At 54.5% G+C, this 12889-nt stretch overlaps 3 protein-coding genes across 3 annotated transcripts; 2 read left to right on the top strand and 1 right to left on the bottom strand.

Annotated features, from left to right (window-relative positions):
• Positions 1-1788: 1788 nt before the first annotated feature.
• On the top strand, positions 1789-4689 carry ETH_00014375 (NMD3 protein, putative; the record flags this gene model as incomplete). The annotated part of the gene is made up of 3 exons (XM_013377507.1): positions 1789-2003; positions 2281-2494; positions 3022-4689. The coding sequence occupies 3 exons, from the start codon at positions 1789-1791 to the stop codon at positions 4687-4689; spliced, it is 2097 nt and encodes a 698-aa protein (XP_013232961.1).
• A 250-nt stretch (positions 4690-4939) lies between these two features.
• Positions 4940-5440, bottom strand: ETH_00014370 (uncharacterized protein; the record flags this gene model as incomplete). The annotated part of the gene is made up of 1 exon (XM_013377506.1): positions 4940-5440. The coding sequence occupies one exon, from the start codon at positions 5438-5440 to the stop codon at positions 4940-4942; it is 501 nt and encodes a 166-aa protein (XP_013232960.1).
• Positions 5441-5968: 528 nt separating this feature from the next.
• On the top strand, positions 5969-11984 carry ETH_00014365 (tRNA synthetase, putative; the record flags this gene model as incomplete). The annotated part of the gene is made up of 5 exons (XM_013377505.1): positions 5969-9714; positions 9885-9989; positions 10277-10402; positions 10622-11106; positions 11365-11984. The coding sequence occupies 5 exons, from the start codon at positions 5969-5971 to the stop codon at positions 11982-11984; spliced, it is 5082 nt and encodes a 1693-aa protein (XP_013232959.1).
• Between the last annotated feature and the right edge of the window lie 905 nt (positions 11985-12889).

Below are 12889 nucleotides of genomic sequence, written 5' to 3'. Positions count from 1 at the left end.
GTGGAAAACCACACTCCGCGCGCAACGGTGTGATAATGTGAATTTCGGCTGCCATTAGAGCAATTGGTGCTTGTTTTCCAACTCAGCTCAGCCGAGAAAATGCAAACTGAGTGTTTATTACTCATGGACCAGCGATCCCCTTGCCCATATTTGCAAATGCCCAAATTTTAAACCCAGGGAACTAGAAAGCTTTACTCTGAAGCTGTGAAGTGCAGCCCTTTTTATGAGGGTGGCATCCTGTACGACACCGGTTCAGCCGCTTTGAGACTGATCAAATTTTGATATAACTGGCGTGGCTGTCTGGAAAGGAGATCACTAGACGAAAATACACAACGAGCTTTTAGCCTGTGCTGACTGAAGCTCCTTGTGAGGTGAGTTTGCAGTTGACCTCACCATTTCGTCTCCACTTTGCCCCATCAGGTCTGTGGTACATTACGGACCTTTGTCTCACTTAACCTTGAAAGTACACTACTTTCTCTGGACTTGGAGGCTTTGCTGGGCTGGACAACCCAGTATTGCCCACAAAGGGGCTCCCAGCCGGCCGGACGACTGGAACAATACTCTCTCTGGATTTGGAGGCTTTGGTGAGTTGGACAACTCAGTATCGCCTGCAAAGAAGCTCCGAACTGGCCAGACGACTGGAAACCTCACTGCAATAAGTAAAAAAGGAATGTCCACAACTAAGCGCCCAAGCGACTGCACAAGGTCAAATGATCGCCATATATGGGGCGCTTCGAATCATTTTTGAAACTGCACAACTTTACAAATTTGATGGAAGACAAAGTGAACGTGGCATTCTTTCAGAATCAAGGAATCCATGGAGGCTGATACAGTGTTGCAGAGTATGCTACTGTAATCACTGTGACAACGTGGCAGTAGGCTGTGTAGCTTAGTTCCCAGATTGTGATAAAGTAGATGTGTACAGCAGAACTCTAAAGTGGCTAGCTCCTCAGAGCAAAGCATCCACTGCCGTAGTCTCTGAGCGCTTAGATTACATGCGTGCTACGCACAGGAAGGCAGCAACGAAGCCATTTCATCGACCTACGCTGCTTGGTGAAACGGGCTCTATTGTTCTGGAAGCCCTGCTTAGCTCATCGCATTTTCCCCGAAGAGTAGCCGAGAGCATGTTGAGGTCCACACAAAGAGCATCCACACTGAAAAGCAGTGGAATCACCATTCATCTCCAAACCAACATCAGAGTTGCTTTCGCCTTTTGCTGGATCTTCTTGTCTGTTCTATTACTATCTTTTTCCACTACGTACAAAGCCTCTGTTATTCTTTCCTTTTCTTCGCATGCGCGGGCCCGCCTTTGGGACTGCGTATATTGGGTGTGGGGCCATTTAGAAGAGCCTTCTCGACGTTGCATGCTGTCCACTAGTTTGTTTTCCAAATTTTCTTCTGTTGCAATTGAGAAGCAAAATGATCAACACAGCTGCTACATGAAAGAGTCTCATTACCCTTGCCATTTCCCCGTGTTTGTAAACCCTTGCCACTTTGGAGCTCGCCCGTGTTGCTCCCACTCTTGTTCGTTGACAGTTGACTGGGGAAAAGCTAGACTCTGCAGTGATTTGACGTTTCTCTCTGCTGCAGCGGCTGTGGCACCAGCGCCACTGCAGTTGCTTTCTCGCCGCTGCAGCTTCAACCGCATCCATTGCTGCTTCTGCCGCAGCTGCAGCAGCTGCCACAGGATTGAATGAGTGCTGCGGCGTTTTCTGATTATTTTCCCTTGCCGAGCTGCTCATACAGCCCACGTTGTGTGCGGCCTCGCTTGGCGCCTTCGCTGTGGCAATGGCGGGGCCCTCGGTCGGCGTGGGCCACGTGCTATGCTGCATCTGTGGAGCTGTGACTCCCCCCCACCCGCGCAATAAGTGTTTGTCATGCCTCCAAGACGAAATTGACCTGAGCAGCAGAGTCTGTCGCACCTTCGTCGTAGACAGATGCAGACAGTGCGGCCGCTTCAAAGATAGCCAAGGCAAATGGCTGTCTTGTGAGCTTGAGTCGCGGTATGTGTATCTGCTCATGATCTCAGCGTACACCTCAACCTTAGCGCACACACCAGCTGCTGCGTGGAGGACTGGCTCCTTAGATGGGATTGTGTGACTTCTGCACCTCCTTTTCTCCCCGCTGGCTGCCTCCGAGCTGCTCTTAAATGTACACGCGCTACTGCGCTTTATGCTTGTCGTGTTATGCGTGTCGTGCTGCCACTACTGCTGCGTTAGTCTGCGCTGTTTTTTGTGGTTACGGCGCTGGTGCTGCTGTTGCTGCTTCCTTTGAACTCAGGGAGCTCCTAGCTCTTTGCCTCAAGCGAATTCGCGGCCTGAAGAGCCTCTCCCGCATATCGGACTGCCGCTGGCTCTACTCGGAGCCACACAGCAACAAATTGTTGCTGCGTCTCACCGCAAGAGCGGACGTGCTAGAGGGCAAGGCGGAGGTAGAACAGTCATTCAATGTTTCGGGGCTAGTTCACAACATGCAATGCGACGAATGCAAGCAGGTCAGCAGCCCCAAGCAAGCGCACAAAAGCTTGATCTCAAAGACTGCACGGAGTATTCACTGCTTGTCTCTACGCCGTCGCCGCCCTCCAGCTGATTCTCTCTCTCGTAGCTTATTCAGACAGTTAGATTAGGTTTAAGGAGAGACCCTGCGGACTAAGCGCGTGAGGTCCGTTGTACATTGTTGCGTTGGGGAAAACTGGTACTAGGATTAGCTAGACCGACTGGATCCAAAGCGGCTAAGGTTTCTTTCTTCTGCGCCTTAAGAGCTTAAAATTTCTGGGCCTTAGAATGAATATGATCGCAGTGCTCAAAATACTGCCTACTAGGCAGTTGCGGGGATGTGGAAACGGATTGAGAGCTTAGGCGCTAGCATGGGGCAGCGGTGACAGCGGCTCCTGCAGCAGTTCTTTTGAAAGAAAGGCGCACTTGAGACCTCTGTCTTTTACGTTACGTTTTCATTTGGCGTTGTTCTCTGCCATTTAGTGTTTCTTCCAACACATCCATGTACTACTTTCCGTTTTTTCAGGCCTTCACGCCGCATGCAGGTTGGGGCGCGCGGGTGCAGGTGCGACAACGCTGCGACCACAAGCGGACGTTTTTATTCTTGGAGCAGCTCCTGCTGCAGCAGCAGCACTTGCTGCAGAAGCTCCTGAGGGTTGTACAGCGAAGAGATGGCCTGGATTTTTATTTTCCGAATAAACAAGCGGCAGCATCTTTTGTATCCTTTTGCAGCAGCAGGCTGCCTTGCAGCAGCCGCAGCAGCAAGCAGCTCATATCTCACGACTGCAACAGTAACACGTATTTCTACAAGCACACGGTGTACGTGGAGCTTCCTGCCATCTGCCGCGACGACTTGGTCTACATTCCCGCCAAGAAGGCCCAGGATTCCTTTGGGGGCTTTCCTTCGCTCTCGCTGTGCACAAGAGTATCGTCCACACTGCACCTGACGGACCCTTTTTCTGGAAGGCACCTCGACATGGCTGCCGATGTTTATTTCAGGGACACGTTTAAACCCATATGTACCCGCAAGCATCTCTCACACTTCCTTATTGTTGCCGTTACACCACTGCAGCAAACGCAGCAGAAGCAGCCGCAGCAGAAGCAGCAGCATGGAAGAAGACACCAGAGGCAGCAGAACAAGCAGCAGCAGCAGCAGGAAGCTGCTGCGGGGGACGATGCGATGACAGTAGACACAAGTGCAGAAGCAGGAGGAGCGGGGACTGGGCGGACCCTTGACTCAGCGACGAAGAGCAGCAGCAGCGGCAGCAGCAATTTGGTGGAGGTTGAGCTGCTGCGTTGTAGTGCCAGCGGCGTTCCTGAAGGGGAACCGTTAACGACAGTGAGCCATTTGGGGGCCTTGTTACACGCAGGAGACTTTGCTGCGGGCTATGACTTGCAGCGAATCAATTTGTCAGGTTTCGTTGACGACTGCCTAGATCGGGACTTACACTGGTCCACCAGCAGCAGCAGCAGCAGCGGCGGCTGTGGGCAGCAGGAAGGTCTCGCTGGGGCCCCTTGGCCTGTGATGCTTGTGAAGAGACACTACCCCTTCCGAAAGACGGGAAGGAGGCAGTGGGTGTTGCGGACACTGCAGAAGCATGAAGAGGACGGCACGGGAATAGACGAAGACGGGGAAGTCGTGGGGGCCCCTCAGGGGCCCGAGGGCAGCGCTGAGGGGACTCCCCTCAGAGTACACGGCATGCACAGCCGGAAGAGAAGGGGGGCCTCTCAGCGTCGTGGTGCTGCTGCAGCAGAAGACGAAGATATGGAAGAGTTCCGGAAGGACCTTGAGGACGATGCAGAGCTGCGGAAGCAAGTACTGTTGTACAAGGACCCGCGAATCAGCTACACCAAAGCGACAGGTGCAGCGAAGATACGCGTCGGCAGCAGCAGCACCAGCAGCAAACAGCAGCAGGGGCTGAAGCGACGGGAAGCCAACAAAGCGAGGAAACTGGCTGAGGCGCATGACAGAGCGCGGCAGGAGCAGCAGCAAGAGCGGGAGGGGGATGAGGGAGACAGTGCCCAGTCTGACAGTGAGCCAGACGCAGGATCGGGGCCTATCATAGACATCAGTGAACTTCTGGAGGGTCTGTCTCTAGAAGATTTAGAGCCCGTAAAACTGGGCCAGGGGAACATTCTCCGTAGCGCAGACCAGGGGCCCCAACCCCCTAGTTACGAAGAGGACACTTTGTGAATCGCTCTTTCAGCACCCGTACCTAGCTCGCCAGCAGGCGAGATCAGCAATGTTGCACGGACCTGGGCCGGGAAGGCCTTTTGCCAGGCTGTGCCTACAGTGGATTAGCTAGCGAGCGGGTTAGCTAGCTGCGTAGCTAGCTGGGCAGCTAGGTAGCTAGCTCCATGGCGTCCTGGACGCTCGCCACGACACCTTTTCTTTCATGCGTTGCTAGCTGGCACTGGCGCAGAGATGCGTGTTAGACAGCTAACTATGAAAGTAGCAGCTGGAGGGTCCATGCGCTAGCAAAAGTGGGCCGACCACTCGACAGGGTTTGTCTTGGTACTTTACGGTTGTAGATGAGGGACAAAGAGGCTCCAAGCGGAAGGTAGACGGGTCTTTTGACGACGAGTCTTTCGGTCCCGACCATGCGTGCTGAGGCACTGTCCGGCAGTTGCCTGGCTCCCCGTGAGGTGCTGGAACTAGTCGGCCCATTCCTGTTGTAGGAGACTGACTGCTTGTTAGACTGGCTGTTGTGTGGCTGTGAAGTGGTGGAGGTCCAGTGGGCACCACCAGTGGGTGCACTTGTGTTGGTGAAATTCCCAGTCAGACAACAGAAACTGAGGGAATGGTCGCATACATCGCGCATTTTGCTGAATACGGACATCGGGGCTGCTCTTGGTAGGTAGTGCTGCCGCAGCTGCAGCGCTGCATATAATCTCCATTCAATTGATACAGACTTCCACTTGGAGAATGTATACTGGGCGTTCATGCTACTGTTGTGGGGAAAGGTTGGTTACCTCAGTCTAACTCAGGGTGTGGGTCCACTGTCATCGTGCTCCGCGGGAGCCCTTGCTGGCAGAACGGGGGCCAGGCGAGACCAGGAACTGTCCGGTGAGGAGTCTCAGAAACACCGAACTCCCTCCGTTTACTTTTGTATTAAAAGAAGAAAATAGCTTTCCGAGGAATCAGCTGAGGGATCTAGAGCAGCAGCTTCGGAGGGGCCCCTATCTACAGCTGGGGTCCCCGCAAGCCTCGTTGCACTTCTACAGATGTCTTAGAGTTTTTAGTCTCTGGAAACCTTGAAAAGCACTTGAAACTACTTGCCAAAGATTTAGGGAGAAGACCTGATCCGATCTTTGCGTTGGTGGATGCGACAAGCAGATAAAGTAAAAACAGCTGGACTGGCAGCGCTGGCACCAGCAGTATATACACTTGGAGCAACAACAACAACGGCAGAGTCCGTACAAGCATCCGCAAGAATAGTACCACCGGAAGTCACACTTGGGGACAACTCCCCATGACATGCCCCAGCTTTAACCTGCTATTGCTGCTGCCACCGCTGCTAGCGCTCAATAGCTTTACCGTCTCTCGAGCTTCCAGCACTCTCCCACGTGGCTTCAACCAGAGGGCTGCTTGGATCTGCTGCCCTCTTGAAGGCCTTCTTGGAGCTACTTCCGACCCCACACGCCAGCAAGAGCGGCCTCGAAGTGCCGCAGAAGGGACGATAGCAGCATTACCAACGGCACTATTCAAACGGCAGAGAACTCATCACAATGGACAGCCCAGACTACGTGAGCCCATTGCTGCTGCTTCAAGCAACACTGGCCAACCTAGAGAAACGAGCTTGGACAGCAGCAGGAGCGACATCGACACGACGGGCACGGGGATGTCTGCTGCAGCAACAGCACGAGCCGCGCTGCAAGCGCATCCAATATTCCCGTTTACAGAGATGGAGAGTACGCTGCTGCAGTGGTGGGAGTCTGAGAGTCTCTTCGAACCCATGAAACTGACGGAGGAAACAGCACCGGAAAAGGCACAAGCAGCAGAACCACCAAGAGCAGCAACAGAGGAGTGCGCAGGGGGCGTAAAGGTTTTTTGCATGGCTCCCCCCAACTTAACTGGATCGTTGCATGCGGGGCACTTCATGAGTTTGACTATTGAAGACGTTTTGTTTCGTTTTCAAAGACAGAGGGAAGCGAGCACGCACCCACCGCTGGGCCAGCAGCAGAAGCAGCAGAAGCAGCAGCAGAAGCAGCTGCAGCAGCGACAGAGTGAAGAGAGGCAACAGAAAAAAGGCGAGGAGCCGTGGGACGGGACGCCACAGGAGTGGATGAGGAAGCAGCAGCAGAAACAGCAGTCGGAGAAGCTACAGCAGCATGTGCTGCGGTCATTCTGGGTCCCCGGGGTGGACCACGCAGGCATGGGGCTACAGCTTCTGCTTGAGAGGCACCTCAGCAAAAGAAGAAAAAAAGGCCTTTATGTCCCGCGCTGCTGCAGTCACTGTCTCCGCTCCATCGTCAGCAACGCGTTCCTTGAGGGGCGGGGGTTGCAGCTGTACGGGCAGCAGCTGTGCATGAGGGAGCCGCAGCAAACGCGGGAATTATCTTTACGAGGACTTGGCAGTAACAGTTTGATGCAGGAATGCCGCGGCAGCAGCAGCAATGACTCCGGCAGATGCAGCTGCAGCACCCGTGAGTGCGAGCAGCAGCTGGGTCTGCTGCAGCGTTGGCTGCGCATTTGTTGGACGCACATCCAGCGGCAGCAGCGCAGCCTTGGCCTGGGTTGCTGGTGGGCGAGTGCGTGCTGCACCGTTTCTGCTGCTGCAGTCTCGCTGACTCGCCAAGCCTTTGTCTTGCTGCATGAAAGCGGACTCCTGAGGAGGCAGCTGCACCCTCTGCAGGCCCTCAGGGGAAAAGAACACAGACACTTCACAGTCGTTGTTCCCAACGAACTGTTAGAAGTGAAGGAAACCCATCTCACTGACCAGCAGCAGCGGCAGCAACAACAACAGAAAAGCGAAGGAGGTGAAGAGTGCCAAGAAAAGCTGCTAACTTCTTTGCTGCAGGCTGCTAAGTGGGATGGAGGGTTGTTTGTAGAGCTGCCTATTAGTAACGGCTCGTCAGCCACCAACAGCAGCAGTAGCAGCGGTGGCAACGGCAGCGACGACGACGCTAGCATCATCACTAGGAGCAGCTGCAGCAAAGCTAGCAGTAGTAGCAGCAACAGTCGCAGGAGCGGCAGCAGCAACAGCAAAGGCTGCGATGCTACAGAAGAGCTGCAGCGTCTTCTGGTTCCCGTGGGATCTCTGCAAGACTTTCTTCAAGTGTGTGCTGCGGTCACAGACGACTCATCTATTTTCTACCAGCTGAAAGGAAAACAGGTCTGTGTGCCGCTGCTGCAGCGCAGCGTACCTGTGCTGCTGCAGGAAAGAGGAGATAGAAAACATCCGCATGTGGCAGCAGCCAGTCATCACATATCATACTGCACGTGCAGTAGCAGCACCAGCAGCAACGCCAGTACGAGCACCAACTGCCACAGTACAAATGGCTGCAGCAGCAGCAGCATCCAGCCCAATAACGACCGGAGAGACCTGCTTCCTGCGTTTGCTGCTCTTCAGTGGGAAGCCGTCCCAGGAAGAGCACAGCTGGCCGCATGCGTCGCCGCAGCCCTTCGCCATGCTGTGGGGACGAGCCTACAGCAGCAGCAACAGCAGCAAGCTGCAAGAGAGAAAGCCCTGCTAGCTATCTTATTGCTGACAGAGGGCGCGCAGGTACACCTAAGCCGGCAACAGCCGGGTGAGTTCGTTTCCACTTTGAATGGGCAAGCTACAGTCACTAGGGCAAAGCCCCAATGGTTCTTTGCTACTGATCGCGTTGCTCCCCGTGTTGTTCAACTCCTGTGCTCACCTCAGAACAAAACCTTGCAATCGCACGAGCAGCAGGTGCAGCAGGACGCATACTTCACGAGCTCAACATGGTTACAAGGCGTTGGCACTGCCTTGCCCTTACCTCTTCCTCTAACCAGTGCCTCCAACAAAGAAATCGAAAGCAGCAGCAGCAGGGGCGCCAGCAGCACGAACAACGGGAGCAGTAGCGCAACATACACGGATGCAAATGGGCTTGACGTAATCCCAGGACGGTATTTCCCGGAGCTGCTGCAGCAGCTGCAGTCAGACCGCACTTGGTGTATCAGCAGACAAGGCTGGTGGGGGGTTCCTGTCCCAGCATACCTTGTTCGCTTCAAGAACCAGCAGCAGCACCAGCACCTGCAGCAACAGCAGGAACAGGAAGTGCCTCTCTGTCAGCGAATTGTTGCAGCTGCAAGGGTCCTCGACCGCTGCCATTCGCAGGCAGCTCTGGGGACTTCTAAGGGCAAACGTGGCTCTTCGTGCAGCCAAATAAGAGCGAACCTCTTCGAAGCATACTCAGCTGCACTTCACGAACTGCAGCAAAGGCAGGAGCAGGAACAGCTGCAGCAACAGTCGGGACTGCAAAAGACAGAGGGACTTGATGCAGCATCTGCTTCGCGTGCATCTTTGCCTCAGTTGGGCCCCTGCTGCTGCTCACAAAACGCAGGGCCGGGGCCAGGAGCAGCAGGGGATGCGTCGACAGGGAAGGAGTTTGCGGTGGCCGCACTCGACGAAGCCACTGCGAGGCGCAAGGCTGTCGCTTTTATTCGGCAGCAACAACGGCAGCAGCAAAAGCAGCACATGCAGCAGCACGTGCAGCACGCGACAGAATTCGAAATCCTGGAGGACACAGACGTCCTGGACACGTGGTTTTCCTCCGCTTTGTGGCCACTCACATCCCTCTTCCACGCGGAGGAGACATTTTCCAAACGCTATGGGGCAGCTACATCCGGAAAACAGACTCAAGAGCAGCAGCAGCAGCCGCTGAAGCAGCAGCAGCGAGAGTATCCAAAAGCCCAGGAAAGCGGGCGCGTCTCCCATGCGGACAGTGCATTGTTTGATTATCAAAAGCAACAGCAGCGACTCCAGGAGGGTCTTGAGAACTCCTCTAGTTTTTTGTTCCCACGCCTTTACCCTTATTCATGTTTGGTGACTGGGCACGACATTCTTCCCTTTTGGGTGGCTCGACAGCTGCTCCTGTCTGTAGCCTTGTGCGGCGTGCTGCCTTTGTCAAGAGTGGTGCTGCATCCTCTCCTTACAGATATGCGGGGTCACAAACTTAGCAAGTCTAAAGGGAACGCGCCCAAGACGCAAATGGACCAGTGGATCACTCAGTATGGGGCCGACGCCCTCAGGTTTGGCACCACCCGCACAGTCACTTGAATTTTTTCAAAACCACTTGGCACTGCTCCAGCAGAAAAACACTTACAGCGTATCTACTGCAAGGGCTCCATTACAGAGTGCTGCTGGGGCTTATCCCTGCGCGTTTCGATCTCTTTCCTCTTGTTTGCCGTCTCTGCCGCAGAATGTCTTTACTGGCTTGCTGTGGTGCCCGTCGACTGTCTTCGATTGACGCATGTAAAGTGCAGCGAGCTTCAAGGGGCCTCACCAAGATATGGAATGGCGCCAGGTGCCTCGATGAACCCCAACTGGTGTTTCTCCTCTACTCTCAGGTTATTTATTGCCTTCCGTTGTTGCCTCTCTTTCGGTTGCTCGTAGCAGCTCTTTATTAGCGCCTACCCTGTGGCTTTTGCCACTTTGCTTGTTTCTAGACGCTGCTCTTATTTTCGTGTGCTGCATATGTCGCGTGCTGCTATGGTCGCCTTCTTACTCCAATGCCTCTGTACGTCTTAGATAATTCGGAGCCTGCAGCGTGTGCATGTCTCTACTTCTTGTTTGCTGCCTTGCGCTCCGAAGGTTGCTACAGCTGTTAAGGGAAAGATTGCAGGCTTGCGAGAGCTGCGCGGCTGAAGCGTCGCAAGGGCTGGGGTGTACCTCCACTTACTCAGCTCGGCTTTCTCTGCCGCAGCGGTCTGCTCTCAGGTGCCTGACTTTTCGGCACATGAACGCACACCTTTGTTCAGTATAGCTGCTAACGTAGCTTCAGTCATGGGTGTTGCTGCATGCGCGATTGATGCTATCGCAGCCATTCCCGTTGGAAGCAGCTGGGAAACTTGTGCCTGCACCGTGCTACAACGGTTGGTGCTCGCAGCGAAGCAATTTGCCTTCCGTTTGTTGTGCTATCCTGTATTCGCTCTGCAGCAGCACTAGCCGGATGTGCGATGATGTCTACTCACATCTCCAAGGAGGGCACGTCGCTGCTGCCGCTGCGCGGTTTTGGGAGTTTTGGGAGGACTTGTCAGACTGGATTCTGCCTGCTGCTCAGACGGAAATGAAACTGGCTGACACGCTGTGTAAATCTCACCACGGCAGCTCAGAGCAACAGCAGCGGCAACGTATTCAGCAACAGCACCCGCAAGAGGAAGAAGACAGATTGCGGGCGCGAGGGCGCCTGTGGCCAGCAGTGCTGGGGCGTATATATCACGACACTGTGCGGGCACTGCATCCATTTGCTCCGTTCATTTCTGAAGCGATCTACTTGGCGCTGTTTAGCATTGTCCCCAAGTCTGAAGCTGACGGCAGAGGCAGCGGCAAGAAGAGCGGCAGCTACGACAATAATGGACAGAGCTTTGCTCCGGCAAGCGCCTTTCAGCCACTGTTGTGCAGCGCCTGGCCGGTAGCAGGAGGTGAGATCGGGGGTGCACATGCTTTGTAACAGCCGCTGCGCTGTGCCGTTTTCTGTGTCAAGGATGTCGCGAACGGCTTCCCACAGGAGAGGCTCCCTCTGCATTTCCTTTTATTCGCCTCTGGTTTCTCTGCCTCCTTGTTTTCAACGTCTCGGCATTCGTCTCGTTGGCCACTAGTCTTTTTGGGTGTTCATCTGCAGCTGCTGAAATTGCTTACGATTTTAGGAGATGCATCTCAGGGACGTATTTTGTTTGCAGCTTACAGGGATCTACAGGCAGAGACCGCCGTACAAGTGGTTCGCACTGCTGTTGCTTCCGTGAGACGGGCCATGCAAGAGGCCAACAAAAGGCCTCAGAAGCAGCAACCATCTGAGCAACAGCAGCCACACCACGCAGGGGATGCCAGCTGCGCTGCCGGCGCAATGCTAAACAAAGATGCCGGTGAGACAGGGAACAGAGGGGGCTGCTCCGTCTCTGTGCGCTGCACTGATGAAATAATGCTGACATCCTTGAAGGAAGCAGTGCCGCTAATGGCCGGTCTCTGTGACCTTCCTTCGAAAAGTTTCTCCATCTCAGTCCTCGAGCACCAGCAGCTACATCAGAACAAGCAGGTGGAAAAGAAAGAAGATGATCTAATGCCATTTAGGCGACGCTCTTTCCTCTCCCGAGTCGTGATGCTGCCTGGAAGCAGAAGCAACTCTCGCGGGGACCGCGCTCTGGAGTTAGAGGTCGCTGCCTCCTTTGGGGAAGGCGGCGGCAGCAGTCGTGCTCCAAGTGCGCGCAGGACACAAAAGGCTGCCGAAGGCAACTGCCGCCATCGGCTGTCGCTGCAGCGGAAGCTGCAGGACCTGGAACGACGCGTCACAGCACCTGAGTAAGCGTTTGTCTTGCTACGAATTAGCACTTTAACAGTTCCAAGAGCTACCGCACCAGCAACAGTAGCTCTGGAGCAGCAGAGAACGGCAACTGTAGCTGCGCTAGCCTAGCCATGCCACTGTGCTTTCCATTTTCCGGGGAGAGCTCAGCGTTCTGCTGCGCAGGCCGTAAAACGTCTGCTGCCACTACCTTTATTCCTGCCGCTACTGCTGCTGTTCTTTTTTCCTGCATTGGCTGCAGCTACGACAAACGCGCGCCCCCGTCCGTCAAGCAAAAGCTTCAGGCCCGGCTAGAAACACTACAGCAAGCCCTGGCAGCGCTTCAGCAGCGCCTCACACAATAAAAAGCCATTGCGGGCAGAAGCAGCGGCAACAGCAGCAGCGTCATGCAGTTTCTCCAAAAACAAACCGCTGAAGGGACAGGGAAATAGCAGCACCGCCAGCAGCGGAAGCCGAACTAGCTGTAACAGCAGCAACACCAGCCAGACCCGCGGGAGGCGCAAAAACAGAAACACGTTTCAAATATTCAGATGTCAGGCACATGAGTTTATGGTTTCCTGCATTGAACGCTGTCACCATGACAACAAGGGTTACCAGATGGGGTCGCTGCAGTCGCGGTCTTCGCTGAGCTGCGCTGCTTGCCACTAAAGCAGCTAGAATACTGGCTGTCCGGCGTATAAAGTATGCATGAAAGAAGATAAGATGCCATCCTTGGGCCTCTTTTCCTCAGCTCGTAATTGCTTCTGCTGCGCAGCTGCTGCAGCAGCAGTATTAACTTCTGCTGGCTTGGGAAGGGGCATGGAGACAAGACCCATGAAACCAAGCGCAAAGCAGACAACGGAAGGGGCTAGCGGAGCCTATGCCAATTGAGACCTACAGCTGATACGTACGCAGTGAAGCAGGGAAAT

Source organism: Eimeria tenella, genomic scaffold (assembly GCF_000499545.2).
Source record: "Eimeria tenella Houghton genomic scaffold, Eth_scaff54, whole genome shotgun sequence".
NCBI lineage: Eukaryota > Apicomplexa > Conoidasida > Eucoccidiorida > Eimeriidae > Eimeria > Eimeria tenella.
The sequence above is the reverse complement of the archived record's forward strand: the minus strand, read 5'-3'. Positions and strand labels throughout refer to the sequence as shown.